Raw genomic sequence first — 20,830 nt, forward strand, 5'->3', positions numbered from 1 at the left:
ATTCCCAACAAATGTCTGGATAGTTGAAATCTCCCATGACAACTATGTCATATTTTTTGGAGAACTTGACCATTTGATGCATAAAGAGTTCATCCATATCTTCAGCTTGCACAGGTGGCCTGTAGCAAATGCCTACAATGGTGTCCTTTCCATTGTTCTGTCCTTGTATTCTTACCCAAACAATTTTCACAGAACTCCCAGTCTCTGAAGCTTGGATCTCTGTGCAGATATACGCGTTTCTAACATACAATGCGACACCTCCTCCTCAAGTGTGTTTCTAACAAATAAGTTATATCCTTCTAGCCATGTATTCCTTTCCATATGTCTTGGAGATCGCAGTCATACAGCTGAAGAGTTGTGGACAGTTCTCCAGGCTCAGTTTGATCAATGGCTGTCTCCGCTGAACCTGCATGCAGGGAAGGCCAAGTCCGATAACAGTGCAAACCTGGTGGCGGCCCTACGGCAAGGCAAGCTCACACACGTGCCTTTCATGGCTCATGTCCTCATCCGGGTGGTACAGTGTTTTCTCAGCCACTATTTTGTCCTGGGTGAGCTGCTCCAGAAAGCACGTAAGCTGTGTGCTCATTTCTGCCATTCGCATCCCTCTCCTCATCGACTTGCATTGATACACGGTGGAATTCCACTCTGCACATGTTGCAGTGACTGTGGCAGCAGCAACAAGCCCTGACGCAGTATGTCATGTCGTATAGCCTGGGCCAACGCAGTACGCATGTCACATTTACAGGGTGCACACAGATTAAGGACCTCTGCACCCTTCTGCACTGTTTTGAAATATCTACTGAGATGGTTATCACTGATGGTGCCATCATCAGCATCACTTTTCCGGTCATCTATATGCTGGAGAAGACTTTGAATAGCCTGCGGGAAGAGATGGTGGTCCTAGAAGAAGAGGAGGAAAGGAGGAAGCAGAGGATGTAGAAGGGATGTAGAAGGGATAATATTGTCTCTAAGTTCAAGACTGTCGCCACACAGGTGGGTGTCAAGGGAGGGTGGATTACTGTGATCGAGGGGGGGTGGTGATAGACAAGCTGCTATCTAAAGTACAAGATCTGAGGAACAAATGGAAGAGAAAGAGGTGATGGGCGAGCAACTGTCAGATGAAGAGGATAATACTCCCCTCTCTGTTATTTGTGGTTGGCGGGATGGGATGGAGGAAACGAGCCTCATTGTTACCCAGCCACCAACACAGCATGGGCTTGGACCTCATGGTAGAGCCCGACATATGAGCGCCTTCTTGCTGCACTATCTGCAACATGATCCCCGTATAGTCATGATTAGGAATAACGCTGACTACTGGGTTGCCACTTTATTAGATCCACGTTATAAAACCAAATTTTGCCAGATGATTCCCGCCCTAGAAAGGGAACTGTGAATGCTGGAGTATTGAAACACGCTTTTATACATCCTTACGAGAGCTTTTCCCCAAGACATCACTGAAGCACATCGTTCGCATCGCAGCTGTAGACTTCCAACCTCCGGACCATCAATTCTTCAACGCCAAAACATTAGCAGCAGCAGCAGTGGTGGAAGTAGAAGAAGCAATTTCTCTGAGTCCTTAGACACTTTTTTAGGCCAACGCATGACGTGAGTTACTTGCATACGTATTTTGGCCAAAATATTTACTAAGACCTCTCATATTTTTATATGTGTTTTTTGCATTTTATTTTTCAGGGTGCAGTTGGGCCCATTCGGTCTTGTAAACTGTGGTGTCTGTTCACATGGGATGCATTTGGATAGCACTGGGCAGCCTGCCTGATCTAATAGTATGGGTGTAACTAATAGGCTGTTGGCCTGGATGCTGTGCATTCCCATTGTGTGAACAGCGGAGCATACAAGTCTTCATTGTGCATTAATATACCAAGCAACCGCCCCTCCATACACTGGTAGGTTGTGAGCGGTTGTCTCATCTGTATTCTTGCACCTGTGTTGCCGCCATCCTAACTATATGGGCCCACTCACCCTAATAGTGCATTTGTTTGGAGGTCTGGGCAGGTCGGCATCTCTGCCTTTTTGCTGTGTTTTTGAACATTTGACATTTGCCTGAATGTTTACATCTACACTTGATTTACGCAAATTATATTTTCTTGTCTTAACTCTATACTATTTAACATTAGAATCTGTGTATTTTTGTAATTATTTGTATGTACACATGATTGATTACCACTTCTGTCTCTGTAAAAACAATCCCCTTTAACCCCTTTCTGACATTGGGTGTAACTGTATGAGGATGTCGGACTCCCTCCTTTTGATGTGGGCCCCGGCGCTGAGCCTACATCTTTTCTGGCACATGATGGGCCAGAAATCCCGCACATCAGTGACCCTGTCACGTGATCGCGGGTCACCGATGGGCTTGCATGACAACCAGAGGTCTCCAGAAGACCTCTATGGTTGTCACTGCTGGATCCTATAAGCGCTGTCCAGTGGTCAGCGCTCATAGCAAGTGAGCAACTCTGCTACACGCAGGTGATCTGATCATTGCCTGTATGTAGCAGAGCCGATCGGATTATAGCAGCTTCTAGCCTCCCATTGAGACTATTGAAGCATGCCTGTGAAGACATGGGGTGGTCAGCCGGCACCCCGATCCGCTGGCCGAAACCACATGGATGAGGGATCATCCCACTGAATGCTCGCTCTCCCTTTAACATGGGCATAACACTACTCAGACAACACACAGTGAGGGTAAAACAGTGTGGGCAATGCTTTATTGAACCACAAAATAGGCAGATAACACATAGAACAGTCCCGGCAAAACACCCAACAGAGTGCACATTACAGAGTCTCACCCTTCCGCTGATTCGCTCACAGGATCGCTAACCCACCTGTGGCACGCACAGAGAGGAGGTAACGACAAGTGTAGGAAGATGACAATCCATTCAGTCCATACAAGGTAAAAGGCCAGTTGATTCGAGGATCACAACCTGGCTTCTCCAAACGTATCCATGGTTCAGTGATGGTCAATGGAGCAGATCTGTATTCCTCCAACTGAGGCTGAAAACCCCTAGGTTGTTTCCTATAGAATAATAGATCCATGTCCCTCGTGATGTAAAAACTATATGAAGTATATAGTTTGAAGTCTGGGATCTGCCAATATGTGACTAGTTTTCTGTTTCGGATAACATGATACATGATTTTAGTTTGTTTTTTGTATAGTCTCGCTTGAATATACACTCACTGGCCACTTTATTAGGTACACCATGCTAGTAAGGGGTTGGACCCCCTTTTGCCTTCAGAACTGCCTCAATTCTTCGTGGCAGAGATTCAACAAGGTGCTGGAAGCATTCCTCAGAGATTTTGGACCATATTGACATGATGGCATCACACAGTTGGCGCAGATTTGTCGGCTGCACATCCCTGATGCGAATCTCCCGTTCCACCACATCCCAAAGATGCTCTATTGGATTGAGATCTGGTGACTGAGGAGGCCATTTGAGTACAGTAAACTCATTGTCATGTTCAAGAAACCAATCTGAGATGATTCGAGCTTTATGACATGGCGCATTATCCTGCTGAAAGTAGCCATCAGATGTTGGGTACATTGTGGTCATAAAGGGATGGACATGGTCAGCAACAATACTCAGGTAGGCTGTGGCGTTGCAACGATGCTCAATTGGTACCAAGGGGCCCAAAGAGTGCCCAGAAAAAATTCCCCACACCATGACACCACCACCACCAGCCTGAACCGTTGATACAAGGCAGGATGGATCCATGCTTTCATGTTGTTTACGCCAAATTCTGACCCTACCATCCGAATGTCGCAGCAGAAATCGAGACTCATCAGACCAGGCAACGTTTTTCCAATCTTCTACTGTCCAATTTCGATGAGCTTGTGCAAATTGTAGCCTCAGTTTCCTGTTCTTAGCTGAGAGGAGTGGTACCCAGTGTGGTCTTCTGCTGCTGTAGCCCATCTGCCTCAAAGTTCGACGCACTGTGCGTTCAGAGATGCTCTTCTGCCTACCTTGGTTGTAACGGGTGGCAATTTGAGTCACTGTTGCCTTTCTATCAGCTTGAACCAGTCTGCCCATTCTCCTCTGACCTCTGGCATCAACATGGCATTTCCGGCCACAGAACTGCCGCTCACTGGATTTTTTTTCTTTTTCGGACCATTCTCTGTAAACACTAGAGATGGTTGTGCGTGAAAATCCCAGTAGATCAGCAGTTTCTGAAATTCTCAGACCAGCCCTTCTGGCACCAACAATCATGCCACGTTCAAAGGCACTCAAATCACCTTTCTTCCCCATACTGATGCTCGGTTTGAACTGCAGGAGATTGTCTTGACCATGTCTACATGCCTAAATGCACTGAGTTGCCGCCATGTGATTGGCTGATTAGAAATTAAGTCTTAACACACAGTTGGACAGGTGTACCTAATAAAGTGGCCAGTGAGTGTAGATCAATATTAAATAGTCTCCTGATGAGTCGCCTTTGGTGAGGACGATGAAACCCTTAGAAATGAGAGGCTTGGAGAGTGTGCATACATCATCTCACCCTATATACTGAGATGTGGGGTATATGTTTTTTCTATTAGTCACCTACTGACTAACCTTCAGGGGGTGAATTATGGGTATAGTTTTATATTTGGAATTAATAAAGTTTAGTTTTATCCTTTTGTCAGCAAACATGAGGAATGAAAAGAGACAACCCATTTAAGAAGATTTAATTTTGGTTAAAACTATTCCAACATTATGAACATAAAAAAGGCTTCTCCCCTATGTGATGTCTATGATGTTTATTAACAGCTGATTTCCAAGTAAAATATTTCCCACATTAAGAAAATGAAAAAGACTTCTCCCCTGTGTAACTGCTCTGATGTCTAACAAGAAGCGCTTTCCGGTTAAAATATTTCCCACATTCTGAACAGGAAAAAGGCTTCTCCCCTGTGTGAGTTCCCTGGTGAGGTGGCTCAGTGGATAGCACTGCAGCCTTGCAGTGCTGTAGTCCTGGGTTCAACTCCCACCAAGGACAACATCTGCAAGGAGTTTGTATGTTCTCCCCGTGTTTGCGTGGGTTTCCTCATACATTCCAAAGACATACTGATAGGGAATTTACATTGTTATCCCCATTGGGGACAGCGATGATAATGTGTGCAAACTGTAAAGTGCTGCGGAATATGTTAGAGCTATATAAAAAGAAAGATTAGTAGTAGTAAGATTCCATTTCTAGTTAAAACATTTCCCATATTATGTACAGGAAAAAGGCTTCCCCCCTGTGTGGGATCTCAGATGGTGATCAAGATTTATTTTCCATTTAACATGAAAGAGGCTTCTCCCCGTGTGAGTTATTTGGTGTGGAACAAGACTCCCTTTCTGGTTAAAACATTTCCCACATTCTGAACATGAAAAAGGCTTCTCCCCTGGTGAATTCTCTGGTGCTTAACACAATTTGATTTGTTGTTAAAACATTTCCCACATTCTGAACAGGAAAAAGGCTTCTGCCCTGTGTGAGTTATTTGGTGGATAACACAATCTGATTTCAGTGCAAAACATTTCCCACATTCTGAACATGAAAAAGGCTTCTCCCCTGTGTGAGTTCTCTGGTGAGTAACACAATGTGATTTCTGTGTAAAACATTTCCCACATTCTGAACAGGAAAAAGGCTTCTCCCCTGTGTGAGTTCTATGGTGATTAACCAAATCTGATTTCTGTTTAAAACATTTCCCACATTCTGAACAGGAAAAAGGCTTCTCCCCTGTGTGAGTTCTCTGGTGAGTAACAAAATGTGATTTCTCGTTAAAACATTTCCCACATTCTGAACATGAAAAACGCTTCTCCCCTGTGTGAGTTCTCTGGTGCCTAACAAGAAACGATTTCCGTTTAAAACATTTCCCACATTCTGAACAGGAAAAAGGCTTCTCCCCTGTGTGAGTTCTCTGGTGAGTAACACAATGTGATTTCTGTGTAAAACATTTCCCACATTCTGAACAGGAAAAAGGCTTCTCCCCTGTGTGAGTTCTATGGTGATTAACCAAATCTGATTTCTGTTTAAAACAATTCCCACATTCTGAACAGGAAAAAGGCTTCTCCCCTGTGTGAGTTCTCTGGTGCCTAACAAGAAACGATTTCCGTTTAAAACATTTCCCACATTCTGAACAGGAAAAAGGCTTCTCCCCTGTGTGAGTTCTCTGGTGAGTAACACAATGTGATTTCTGTGTAAAACATTTCCCACATTCTGAACAGGAAAAAGGCTTCTCCCCTGTGTGAGTTCTATGGTGATTAACCAAATCTGATTTCTGTTTAAAACAATTCCCACATTCTGAACAGGAAAAAGGCTTCCCCCCTGTGTGGGATCTCAGATGGTGATCAAGATTTATTTTCCATTTAACATGAAAGAGGCTTCTCCCCGTGTGAGTTATTTGGTGTGGAACAAGACTCCCTTTCTGGTTAAAACATTTCCCACATTCTGAACATGAAAAAGGCTTCTCCCCTGGTGAATTCTCTGGTGCTTAACACAATTTGATTTGTTGTTAAAACATTTCCCACATTCTGAACAGGAAAAAGGCTTCTGCCCTGTGTGAGTTATTTGGTGGATAACACAATCTGATTTCAGTGCAAAACATTTCCCACATTCTGAACATGAAAAAGGCTTCTCCCCTGTGTGAGTTCTCTGGTGAGTAACACAATGTGATTTCTGTGTAAAACATTTCCCACATTCTGAACAGGAAAAAGGCTTCTCCCCTGTGTGAGTTCTATGGTGATTAACCAAATCTGATTTCTGTTTAAAACATTTCCCACATTCTGAACAGGAAAAAGGCTTCTCCCCTGTGTGAGTTCTCTGGTGAGTAACAAAATGTGATTTCTCATTAAAACATTTCCCACATTCTGAACATGAAAAACGCTTCTCCCCTGTGTGAGTTCTCTGGTGCCTAACAAGAAACGATTTCCGTTTAAAACATTTCCCACATTCTGAACAGGAAAAAGGCTTCTCCCCTGTGTGAGTTCTCTGGTGAGTAACACAATGTGATTTCTGTGTAAAACATTTCCCACATTCTGAACAGGAAAAAGGCTTCTCCCCTGTGTGAGTTCTATGGTGATTAACCAAATCTGATTTCTGTTTAAAACAATTCCCACATTCTGAACAGGAAAAAGGCTTCTCCCCTGTGTGAGTTCTCTGGTGTGTAACAAAATGAGATTTCTTGTTAAAACATTTCCTACATTCTGAACATGAGAATGACTTCTTTGCTTTAGGAGCAGTTTGTTTTTTATTGCCTCTTTTGTGACTTTGATTTCCCTTAGTAGTCAGTAATGAATCAGAAGATGGGACCTGTTTCATAGGATCAGATGACAGATCTTTGCTGTGAATGGATGATGATATATCTGGAGTAACAGCAATCACTTCAGTTGTATCTTGTAGGATCTCAAGATCATCAGATTTAAAAATTGAAGATGTCAGCTGTCCCTCTGATCTCCTGGTACGGTCATCTGCTAAGATAAAAAAAATTATTATTTATTAATAAAATATCCTTGAGTTTTAAAACTAATTTTAATTAGTGGCGCGTTTTTACCTTACTGAAAACCGCAGCAAAAATTAGGGTCTATACCAACAAGACCAAAATTGGAATAATGGGAAATAATTATAATTTTGCGCTGGTTCCAGATATGCTCTAAGCGACTTGTCTCTATAATATGTTCAAATATTATTAAAACAATGTAAGCAAGAGGGGTTAAATTACCTTATTTCCACAGTATAGGGTGTCGATCATATAGAGGCGCTGCAATACTCAAATTTTTGAGTGGAAAATATCCATAAACGAGATATGGCACACGATCTAGAAAAGCGGTGCCTTGAAAAATGTATATATGATTGAGTATGATTGCAGCACTATCCTAGCAATATATCGTAGCAATATAAGCAGGGACTGATTTAGGTCATTAGGAGCAGTAGAGGTAAATTACCTTGTTTCCACAATGTGGATCACTAATCATATGAAGATGCTGCAGTGCTCATGTCCTTAAATAGAAATATAAAATATATCACAGGATAAAGGAGGGAACTACTATCATAAAAGCATATAATTAGGCACAATTGCAGCACTGTTCCGATGAAATATCTAAAGACTGAGTGGTATATTCCATTGCAACCTGTGAGCGTTGAGGATGGAATTACCTTAATGCCACAGTTTAGATGCTGTCCATATACCGATGCTGCAGCGCTCGAGTCCTTAAATCATGAATATCCTAGATAAACTGATGCACAGGCTAAAGGGAAAAAAAAGCCGGTGCTGTGAGCCAAATGTCAGTATAGTTGCAGCGCTGTCCCGGCCGGTGACAGACGCTGGGGATTGGCGTCCTGTGGTGCTGTAGAAGGCGCGTATGCACGCGTGTGTTCAGCCACAGGACCTGCAGGACCTGCGTGACGTCTTCAGTCACGTGACTCTTTTGCAATCATGTGATGCACACTCTTCCACAACGATGTGCGTTTAGGATCATTTCCTACGCGTTTGGTAAACATTACCGCTTTCCTTCATCAGGGGTGGTCCTAATATCATGGAGGAGTGTTTATATAGCAGTGATGATTTATTCAAATGCAAATAACTCAATTTAATTATTTAATCCCCTGGGTTTTAATGTATCTAACTCGAAGATCCACCTACTCTCTGCTTGTGACATTTTTTTAATAAAATCTCCATTTCACCAGTGTTGTTTAATTACTTGGATCCCTATTACATCTATTCCACTTTTGGAGCCTTCATGTACTTTAGCAAAATGTTTTCAGAGAGGGTGATCATCATATTTTTTCTTGATGTAAAGAAATCTTTAATTTGGTAACATTTATCCCCTTTCTTTATCTCCGTCGGTAAAACTTTAGAATTGAAGAAAAAAACGGAGATAAAGAAAGGGGATGAATGTTACCAAATTAAAGATTTCATTACATGCTCATCAAAGGGGGCCTGTATTCTATTAGATGTCCTTGAAACAAATTTTATGTGGGCAGAAGAAAGAGACCCATGAACGTGAGAATTAATGAGCACCTGCGTAACATCAAGAAATATGATGATCCACAAACGGAATATTGGTTCTATTGCTACGATATATTGCTAGGATAGTGCTGCAGTCATACTCATACATACAGTTATGGCCAAAAGTATTGACACCCCTGCAATTCTGTCAGATAATACTCAGTTTCTTCCTGAAAATTATTGCAAACACAAATTCTTTGGTATTATTATCTTCATTTAATTTGTCTTAAATGAAAAAAACACAAAAGAGAATGAAGCAAAAAGCAAAAGATTGATCATTTCACACAAAACTCCAAAAATGGGCCAGACAAAAGTATTGGCACCCTCAGCCTAATACTTGGTTGCACAACCTGCAGCCAAATTTCTGCGACCAACCGCTTCCGGTAACCATCAATGAGTTTCTTACAATGCTCTGCTGGAATTTTAGACCATTCTTCTTTAGCAAACTGCTCCAGGTCCCTGATATTTGAAGGGTGCCTTCTCCAAACTGCCATTTTGAGATCTCTCCACAGGTGTTCTATGGGATTCAGGTCTGGACTCATTGCTGGCCACCTTAGAAGTCTCCAGTGCTTTTTCTCAAACCATTTTCTAGTGCTTTTTGAAGTGTGTTTTGCGTCATTGTCCTGCTGGAAGACCGATGACCTCTGAGTGAGACCCAGCTTTCTCACACTGGGCCCTACATTATGCTGCAAAATTTGTTGGTAGTCTTCAGACTTCATATGCCATGCACACGGTCAAGCAGTCCAGTGCCAGAGGCAGCATAGCAACCCCAAAACATCAGGGAACCTTCGCCATGTTTGACTGTAGGGACCGTGTTCTTTTCTTTGAATGCCTCTTTTTTTCTCCTGTAAACTCTATGTTGATGCCTTTGCCCAAAAAGCTCTACTTTTGTCTTATCTGACCAAAGAACATTATTCCAAAACGTTTTAGGCTTTTTCAGGTAAGTTTTGGCAAACTCCAGCCTGGCTTTTTTATGTCTCGGGGTAAGAAGTGGGGTCTTCCTGGGTCTCCTACCATACAGTCCCTTTTCATTCAGACGCCAACGGATAGTACAGGTTGACACTGTTGTACCCTCGGACTGCAGGGCAGCTTGAACTTGTTTGGATGTTAGTCGAGGCTCTTTATCCAACATCCGCACAATCTTGTGATGAAATCTCTTGTCAATTTTTCTTTTCCGTCCACATCTAGGGAGGTTAGCCACAGTGCCATGGGCTTTAAACTTCTTGATGACACTGCTCATGGTAGACACAGGAACATTCAGGTCTTTGGAGATGGACTTGTAGCTTTGAGATTGCTCATGCTTCCTCACAATTTGGTTTCTCAAGTCCTCAGACAGTTCTTTGGTCTTCTTTCTTTTCTCCATGCTCAATGTGGTACACACAAGGACACAGGACAGAGGTTGAGTCAACTTTAATCCATGTCAACTGGCTGCAAGTGTGATTTCGTTATTGCCAACACCTGTTAGGTGCCACAGGTAAGTTACAGGTGCTGTTAATTACACAAATTAGAGAAGCATCACATGATTTTTCGAACAGTGCCAATACTTTTGTCCACCCTCTTTTTTATGTTTGGTGTGGAATTATATCCAATTTGGCTTTAGGACAATTCTTTTTGTGTTTTTTCATTTAAGACAAATTAAATGAAGATAATAATACCAAAGAATTTGCATTTGCAATCATTTTCAGGAAGAAACTGAGTATTATCTGACAGAATTGCAGGGGTGTCAATACTTTTGGCCATAACTGTATAGACATTTTTCAAGGCACCGCTTTTCTAGATCGTGTGCCATATCTCGTCTATGGATATTTTCCACTCAAGAATTTGAGTATTGCAGCACCTCTATACGATCGACACCCTACAATGTGGGAAGAAGGTAATTTAACCCCTCTTGCTTATATTGTTAATATTACTTGATCATATTATAGAGACAAGACGCTTAGAGCATATCTGCAACCAGCGCAAAATTATAATTATTTCCCAGCCTTGAGTTTTATATTTTTGAACATTTCTACTTAAACTGTCCATAAAAATGGCAAGCTATGTAAAAATCTTTAATTATTTACCAAGACAATGACAGTTCACAGTCTAATAGAAAACCTTGTTGGATGAACCAGTAGTGTGCGGTGTTCAACTGTTTGTTCATTCTGCCTCCCAAATATCAAATATAAAGAAACCAATCAATGTTATGTAGGCGAAAATAATACCAATTCTCATCTCACAAAAAACATGTCCCCACTCAGGTCCATCATCTGTCAATGGAGAAACAGAGGGAGAAGAAGATTCATCCGATAAGATCTCAGGATTCTAGGAAGCCAACAGCATCATTACCCTCTGCTTTCTCTTACAGGCCCAGCATAATACCTTTCTTCAAGTGATTTTCTATATTCTCAGCACATTCCACGTACGCTGTCATTTGGCTTTATAGTTACAGATCTGGGCAGGTAACGGTCAGCATCTTCTAATACCAAGTGGAACCTCCACGTTGTAAGTTCAATAGAAAAGGGCTTTCAATGCCCAAAGTAAGCTAGTAACATAGTTTTGAAGGCTGAAGGAAGACCTTATGTCCATCTAGTTCAGCCTATTTTTAGTGCAGCTGTTCTGCATTGTTGATCCTGGGGAAGGCAAAAACCCCACAGAGTAGAAGCCAATTTTCTCCATAGGGAAAAAAATTCCTTCCCCTAAGCTGGGTCAACCATCTACCTATAATATTCTGTTATTCGTAACCTTCTATACTGTTACTCACAAGAAAAGCATCCATTCCTTTCTTACATTCATTCAGTGAGTTGGCCATCACCACTTCCTCAGGAAGAGAATTCCAGAGCCTCACTGCTCTTACCGTGAAGAACCCTCTTCTGTGCTGGTGCAGAAATTGTCTTTCCTCCAAACGAACAGAATGCCCCCTTGCTCTTGTCACAGTCCTTGGTACAAACAGTTCATTGGAGAGATCTCTGTATTGCCCTCTGATATACTTGTACATATGTATTAGGTCTCGCCTAAGTCTTCTCTTTTCTAGAGTAAATATGTGGCGCCCCTGAGGGTTCAGTCGCCACAGAGGTACTGCACCTCCTCCTGAGGTGTGGTACCCCACCATCCAGGTAAGGTGGAGACACCTGACCACACTCCAACACCTGCATCCCACACAACATAGTAGTGTAGCAAAGCACCTTTGGTGGCTCCCTGCTTGGAACACGAAGAGTGCTGGGAGGTGGGTGGAGTTTAGTCTGCACCAAAGAGCGGGGAAGATAGGATTCAGGAGCAGTTGGTGAGAGGAGATCCCCTGAGTGGCATGGATTGAAGGAAGTGCTGCAGCAGACCTCAGTGACCTGGGTCTGCTGGCACAGGAAAGAGATATTCAGAAAGCCTAATTCTCCATAAGAAAGATTGTTTTGTATGGAGCGTAAGGAGAAGAGAACTAAGGACTAGGGTTAGAGCAGAGCCCTTCCTCAAGTTCTAAGCGCAAGGCCGGGGTAAGGTCCCCGAGGTTGTATGAATACTAATGGTCCTGCAGCAGACACCGGAGGAATAGAAGTTGTCACCACTTTATTCCCACACAAGACTTGGGGGCACAACAGCAACTTGAGTGAGCTGGGACTTAGTAGCAAGGAGTCCCCGAAGCAGGCTACAGCTGTCTGCCGTACAAGTTGAGTTCAAAGAACATCTAAAAGGAGGAACTCCAGTGTAACTCAGTACTGTGAGTACTTCAAATAGGTGCTAGAAGGGAGACGTTCAGGAAAGGCATATGTTGGCGGAGTGTTGGAACGGAGTGCTTCATCTTGCCTGGAAGTTGGCTGAGCTCCTGACCTGGAGGAAACGGCACGGATGCGGGCACCTGTACGCACAACAGACTGTGAGTAAAGCTTTGGAACTACATGCCCTGGTGTCCTCCGCTTATTCCTGCGCCAACACACTCAGCACTGCTACATCTCTGTGCTTAACACTGCACCATCTACGTCTCTTCCCTATCTCTTCATCTACTGTGCCCTGGGACTACAGCCCTACCTGTGGAGGGCCACAACATCATTGCTGCACCACACCATCTGTCCCAGAGGATCTGTCTGCAGCGTCGGCTTAACATCTCCATTGCTGAGCACCACAGGTGGCGTCACGAATCATCCACTCATAAACTTTAAACATTATCCGAACGCACTTGCAATCTTCCTTTTACAATGGATGCCCAGGGCCATGGACCGGGTCACAGCTGCCGTGACAACTCCCATTGAGATCAACGGGCCCGGTACCGAGTACCCTACGGCCCTGCCCTGCCAACAACAGGGGGCGATCCAAACAGACCTAATTTTGATAACCTTTCTGGGTATTGTAATGAACCAACTCCATTTATCATTTTAGTAGCCCGCCTTTGAACCCTTTCAAGTTCAGTAATGTCTTTCTTGAGCACCGGCATCCAAAATTGCACACAATACTCCAAGTGTGGTCTGACGAGTGATTTGTACAGAGGGAGAATTACGTTTTCATCTCGTGTCCCCAGACCTCTTCTTTTTTTTTTTTAATCAGATAGTTTTTATTAAAAGTTTTAGAAATGACAGGCATGTACAACTTACAACATGTTGTCAAACATTCCCTTCCCCCATAACACCCCCCTCCCTTTGTCCGATGGCATATATACTGGTGCATAGCGAATAAACCCAATTCCATCATACAACAATATCATAGGAGAGATGACGATTAGCAACCGACAGGAGACCACCTCCAGGGCCCACCCATTAATCTAGGAGATTTGAGGCAGCCAGGCCGGGAACCTTCAACCATCCCTCTCAAATTTTCCCAAAAATATGCGGCACACCCCTCCTGAGGTACACAAATTTTTCCCTATATAATATTTGGTTCAACCTATTAATGTATTCTTTTCTTGAGGGGATTTTGGCAGAAATCCAGTGATAAGCTATCAGCTTTCGGGCCACAAATAGCATTCTGGCCACAGCAATTTTAAGGTATTGATCCCCTCCCACCTCATCAACATAGCCCAAAACACAAACCGTGGGGTCCCTGGGAATATCCTGTCCCGTGACCAAGTGTATAAGGCTAAGGACCACGATCCAGAATATTTGCAGGCAAGAGCATGTCCACATCGTATGTAAAATGTCCGCATTATCCATCGTGCACCTGGGGCACCTCGAATCCAACCATAACCCTCTACTGAACAACCATTCGGGAGACCTGTATGTCCTATAGAGGATATATAGCTGAGACAGGCGGCCAGGCTCATTAAGAGATAATCTGGGAATCATCTGTAGAATCGAGTCCCACTGTTCCGCTGATATCGTACCCAGCTGTTGTTCCCACTTTGTCAGTGCACCAATAGGATGCCTTGACAGGACCTGTCCAAGTAAGCCACCATACACCATCGAAATCAGTCCCCTGGTGGACCCCTGCATACCAAGCCTATGGACAATGACGTCACGGTGTACGGTTAGGTCAACTTTTTTGCTCTGCACCATATACGCGTGACGCAGCTGCAAATATTGATAAAACATAGAGCGTTGGAGGGGAAATTCCCGTCCCAATTGCTCAAAAGTTTTAAAGACCCCTCCCTCCACCAGCTGCGACACCCACCATATGCCAATCCGCCTCCAGTGAGCAAAGCCTCTGAGCGTTTTCATGCATGGCAAATGCTGATTGTCCCATATGGGGGAGTACTTTGTAAGACCGCGTATTCCTCTCAGCTGCCTCAGCTTATCCCATACCCTAACCATTAGAAGCACCGTAGGGAACCTGAGTGCAAGGGATCGAAATCTACCCGACTCCAGACTCGACACCAGTGATCCCCGCCCCACTAGAAATTGAAGGATCTTCTGACCTCCCACCAGATCCACCAACTCGCCCTCCATTCCTCCCGCTACATGCTGGCATTGGGAAGACAGAAAATAAAGCCATGGGTTGGGCAACGCAAGTCCCCCTCTTCTTTAGGTTTTTGCAAGTGTTCAAGTTTAATTCTCGCGCCTTGTTTCAGCCAGATGAGCTCTCTAAAAATCATATTAATTTTATGAAACCTGTTCTGGGGAAGCCAGACAGGGGAGTTATGAAGGACATATAATAGTTGCGGCATAACTACCATCTTCAACAGATTCACTCTTCCCACAACAGAGAGGTGTAACTTTGCCCAGGCCTTAACCTTCTGTTTGATCCTGTCCAACAGCGGAACAAGATTTAGGCTCTCATAGTCTGTCAGCTTATTGGATATTCTTATGCCCAAATATTGGAGGGACGTTGCAACCGGCACACCTACCACACTGCAGGAGCATGAGTCCAGTGGGAGGAGCGCAGACTTCTCCCAGTTAATAACCAGACCCGAGACCTCCCCAAACGCCCCAAGAAGTGTCATCGTGTTTTGTAATGATCTGTCCGCGTCCGCTAAAAATAACAACAGGTCATCCGCATATAATGCTACCTTCTCCTCATGCTCCCCATACCGGAATCCCTCTATGCCAGCATCCGATCTTATCCTCGAGGCCAATGGCTCCACCGCGAGAGCAAACAGCAGCGGGGATAAAGGGCATCCCTGCCTTGTTCCTCTATGAAGTGAAAAAGGGTCAGACAACTGACCATTAGCCCTCAGCCGTGCACTCGGCTCCGAGTACAAGAGCTTGACCCAGCCAATAAAGCCCGGGCCAAAGCCCATACAGTGAAGCGTCGCCCATAAATAGTCCCACTCCACACTATCAAATGCCTTAGCGGCGTCTAGGGACAGAACCACCCTCTTCCCGGCATTATCAGCCCTCACCTGCATATTCAGGTATAATCTCCTAATATTCATAGCCGTCGATTTGTTGGGCATAAACCCCGTCTGATCGGGGTGTATCAACACAGCTACTACTTTTGAGAGTCGAATGGCCAGGACCTTCGCTAAAAGTTTAATGTCTAGCGTCAAGAGGGAGATGGGCCTATACGACGCGGGCAGAGTTGGATCCTTATCCTTCTTCAACAGCACGGCAATGACAGCTTCTCGCATAGACGGTGGGAGAACACCCCGTTCCAAACTATCATTAAACACTGTCAATAGAGCAGGGAGCAACACCGTTCTATACCGTTTGTACACCTCAGCTGGCAACCCATCTACCCCAGGTGCCTTACCATTGGACATGGTTCCCAGAGCCTCCTCCAACTCGTCCAGACTTAGAGGTCTATCTAGAAAGTGTCTGTCCTCAGGAGTCAGCCTTGGGAGATTGGCAGCCTCCAAAAAGGCAACAACATCCTCTGTTGGGGCTCTAGCATGTGAGGAATATAAGTCAGCATAAAAAGTCTCCAGAATTTTTAAAATCCCCGGTGCGTCAGTGAGTAGTCGCCCATTCACATCCTGAAGACCCGCTATAGTCGCAGACCCTCTCTGTGCCGATGTCACGACAGAAAGCAAATGCCCCACACTTTCCCCACTCTCAAAATATTGAGTAGACTGAAACAGCCGTTTTTGCGCCGCCGCCTCTAATGTCTGTTTGGTCACCTTTGACTGCGCCTCCCCCAACCGCTTCTGAGTGGCAGGTGTGCTCTGTGTTGCAAGGGCCCTTTCCGCATCTTCCAGTTCCTTGAATACAAGTTGTGATTTTGCCCTGGAGGCGGTCTTTATTTTAGAAATCTCTCGTATGTACATTCCCCTTAAGTACGCCTTTAAGGCCTCCCAGACGATCCCACTAGAAGTCGAGCCTCTATTAAAACTAAGATATTCCTGCAACTCAGGGATAAAGCCGTTATTCTTATCGATTAGCTGTAGCCAAAACGGGTTGAGGCGCCAGAGAGGTCTATCACTCCTCCTGTTCCCGCCCCCCCAAGCATGACTGAAACAGGCGAATGATCAGATACCGTTCGCGCCAGATATTTAACCTCTAAAGTTTTTCCCAGCATAAGATCATCACCCAGGGCCAGATCGATGCGAGACAGGGAGGAGTGAGTAGAGGAGAAGCACGAGAATTGACGGACACCAGGGTTACGGCATCTCCACAAGTCGGTCAAAGCTATCTCCCGCACGAGCACCCCAAATGGCGTAAGATTACCTCCCAGCCTCAAAGGTTCATGGCTACCCCTGTCCCAGTGTGAATCCAGAATATTATTAAAATCTCCCACCACCATATGCGGAACCCCCGGAAAATCTCTCAGAATGGCAAGAACTTCATAGATAACTCTACTGCTATATGGCGGAGGTATATATATATAGATATCAACACCAGTGAGGTAGAAAAGATTGTACAAGATAGAAGAACAAATTGCCCCTCTGTGTCCACCACCACCCGGTGACACTTAAATTGAGTCCTGGAGTGAATCAATATACTAACCCCCCTAGAGTATTGGGAATGAGTAGAGTGAAAGCCCGCCTGTACCCATCTCTTATCCAGGATTCCCAGCGTCTCCTGTGTGAGATGCGTCTCCTGCAAACAAACAACCACCGGCTTCTGGTCCGTTATGAAGGAGAATATGGCCTGTCGTTTTACCGGCGACTTTAACCCCCTGATATTCCAACTAAGTATCTTAAAGTCAGCCATTATCGTACCATAGCATATTGCCTACCATCTCCCCCCCGGCCGTACCATAGCCAATATTGAAATGTACAAGTATGCCAAAGGACATTTTGAACCTAATCCCTCCCCCCTCCCCCCAAAGAACACCCTCCAACAATTCCTTGGGCTGAACCAAGGGTGCAACAAGTAAGGGTGCTGTCGAACCCTTCCACCCCATTCAGCAGGCGCTTCAGTTCCTTTTCACTACCCGCATTTGACAGGATATAACCCCACAGTACTTTGCATTTTTCCTTATCCGTATTCAGACCAAGGCCCCATAAGGACCACAAATTCTTAAAAAACAGCATATAACAGAGTAATATAAGAATAAACAAAAATATAACTTCTTAGGCAGTCCATTGCCTCAGGACCGCAGACTTCAACCGCAAGGCTCCATAATAACTGAGCGAGCCAAGATACCATCAGCCACATTCCTGCTCCTTCCCCTCCTTCCTCAACTGTCACTCGTTAAGGTCCAACCAGTCCACGGCTTCCCTGGGGTCCAGAAAAAAGTGGGTTTTATTCCAGGCCTCAACACGCAGTTTAGCCGGGAAAAACATGGAGTACTTGACGCCACAGGCTCTCAGACGCTTCTTGATGTCTGTGAACTTCGCTCTCATCTTCTGAACTTCCGGCGAAAAGTCCGGATAAAAGGAGACTCTGGATCCTTCTATTGTAAGGTCAGGGTGTTCTCTTGAGTATCTAAGGATAACGTCTCTATCTCTATAATGGAGGATTTTAGCCAGCACAGGTCTTGGTGGATGACCGGGGGGGGCCCGAGTCGGGACTCTGTGTGCTCTTTCCACTGCATATAGGTGTGTTAGATTGTCCTCACCTACTTTTTCCTTAAGCCATGTTTCAATGAAGGCAGTAGGATTCTTTCCCTCACAGCGCTCTGGCATGCCCACAATACGAACATTATTCCTTCTGGATCTATTTTCAAGGTTGTCAGTTTTAGCCCAGACAGCTGCCATGTCCTTCTTGAGCTCTGTACAATGCTGTCCTGAGTCAGAGGCCGAATTCTCCACAGCACCCATACGTTTTTCCAGCTGGCTTGTTCTGTCTCTAACACTGTGCAGTTCATGTCGCACAGTCTGCATGGACTCCTGCAGAAAGCCCAGTTGTGTCAGGACATGTGAGATCACAGTCCCACAGTGCACCACTGCCAGAATTACATCTTTGTTGGTGGGCTCGTCTGGAACTTGTAGTTGCAAGGCTGTGAGGTGCTGTTTATTTCTTTCCACCAGATCACTCCAGCTAGGCTCAGCTCCCTTCCCCCCCTGCACTCTGGCATGGGTAGCCTCCTCCTCCTCCCCCATTCCCGGGCTCATGTCCTCTGCCACAGTCTCCTGGTCCATATCAGAATCCTGGAGAGACTCCTGCTCTGCCTCGGCCGTGCGGGCAAAGCGCTGCAGCCTGGCCGCCACTGCCCTGTTCCTAGCTGCGCTGTCTTCTGCGGCCTCCTCTAAGGCACGCGCTGCGGCAGCGGCGCCATCTTGGCTCCCCGCTCCGGCCTCTCCTGCCACCCTTCTCTGACCTCTTTTCCCCATATCCTGGGGTGAAGCAGCGATCTCCGGTGCCCCGCGGTGTCTACCGTCTCCGGTGCAGCCTCCAGGGGTTATACTAGCCGTGCTGTGGGGACAGAACGGCTGAATTAAGCAGGTATATGCGGGAGCTCAGCGGGCACACGTCTTCCTCACATGCCGCTCAGGCCACGCCCCCCCCAGACCTCTTCTAATGCATCCCATGACCCTATTTTTTCCATGTCTGATTTCCCCAGCAGTTTCCCATTTAGTAAGTAATTGTAGCATCTGTTTCTCCTTCCCATGTGCATAACCTTACACTTATCTGTGTTAAACCTCATTTGCCATTTTTCAGCCCGATTCTCCAATTTACTCAAATCTGTCTGTAGTTGCAAACTGTCCTCCTTTGTGTTAACTACCTTACATAGTTTTGCATCATCTGCAAATACTGATATTTTACTGTGTAAGCCATCCACTAGATCATTAATAAATATATTAAATAGTAGGGGGCCCAATACAGACCCCTGTGGTACCCCACTAGTGACCCTGGCCCAATCTGAGTGTGCCCCATTAATAACCACTCTTTGTTTTCTATCACTAAGCCAGCAACCTACCCATCTACACACATTTTCCCCTAGCCCAAGATTTCTCATCTTACTTACCAATCTTTTATGTGGGACAGTGTCAAATGCTTTAGAGAAGTCAAGATAAATGACATCCAATGATTCTGCTTGGTCCATTTGAGAGCTTACATCCTCATAGAAGCTGATCAGGTTAGTCTGACAGGAGCGATCCTTCATAAATCCATGTTGATATGGAGTTAAACATTTATTAACATTGAGATATTCCATAATGGTATCCCTTAGAAACCCTTCAAAAATTTTACCCACAACAGATGTTAAGCTTACCGGCCTATAGTTTTCAGGTTCCCTTTTACACCCCTTTTTGAATATTGGTACCACATTTGCTTGCCGCCAATCAAAAGGAACAGACCCTGTTTCTATAGAGTCTTTAAATATAAGGAATAGAGGCCTGTCTATCACATTACTTAGCTCCCTTAATCCCCGAGGGTGAATGCCATCAGGGCCTGGTGATTTGACAATTTTAATCTTACTAAGGCGGTTCTGCACTTCTTCCTGGGTTAGGCAGGTAATACTTAATGGGGAGTTTACATTATCACTCTGCATTTCCTCTGGCAAATCCTTTTCCTGTGTGAACACTGTTGAGAAAAAAGTATTTAAAACATTTGCTTTTCCCATACCGCTCTCTATGATTTCACCCTCATTGTTCTTTAAAGGGCCGACACCATCAATTTTAATCATTTTACTGTCTATATAATTAAAGAATAGTTTGGGGTTTGTTTTACTTTCCTTAGCAATGAGTCTCTCAGTTTCCACTTTTGCTAAATGTATTTGTTTTTTACACATTTTATTTTTTTCTCTATAACTTTTTAATGCTTCTTCATGGCCTTCTTGTTTTAGCTTCCTAAATGCCTTGTTCTTGTTATTTATTGCCCTTTTTACATCCTTATTTAGCCACATTGGTGTTCTCCTGTTCCTAGCCCTTTTATTTCTGTACGGTATGGCTAGCTCGCAGTGGGTGTGTAAAACTGATTTAAATATTTCCCATTTATTTTCTGTGCTCCTATTTTTGAGGACATTGTCCCAATCAATTCGGCGAAGGTCCTATCTAAGCTCATCAAACTTTGCTTTCCTGAAATCCAGCGTTTTTGTAACCCCCTTCCAGGGCACCTTACTGAAGGACAAGTGGAATTGTATTATATTGTGCTCACTGTTCCCTAGGTGCCCATTGTGATGTACAATGTCTAC

General features: G+C 44.5%; 1 protein-coding gene across 1 annotated transcript in view; it reads right to left on the reverse strand.

The window, feature by feature from the left end:
* Window positions 1-8,503, reverse strand: part of LOC141101541 (uncharacterized) — an 83,354-nt gene extending 74,851 nt beyond the window's left edge. Inside the window, 3 exon segments of the mRNA XM_073590665.1 lie at window positions 5,300-6,444; window positions 6,447-7,436; window positions 8,470-8,503. Of these exon segments, the coding sequence (XP_073446766.1) occupies window positions 5,300-6,444; window positions 6,447-7,436; window positions 8,470-8,503 (2,169 nt within the window).
* Window positions 8,504-20,830: the final 12,327 nt, after the last annotated feature.

This window comes from Dendrobates tinctorius, unplaced genomic scaffold (assembly GCF_039654945.1).
Source record: "Dendrobates tinctorius isolate UK_male_01 unplaced genomic scaffold, ASM3965494v1 ptg000119l, whole genome shotgun sequence".
NCBI lineage: Eukaryota > Metazoa > Chordata > Amphibia > Anura > Dendrobatidae > Dendrobates > Dendrobates tinctorius.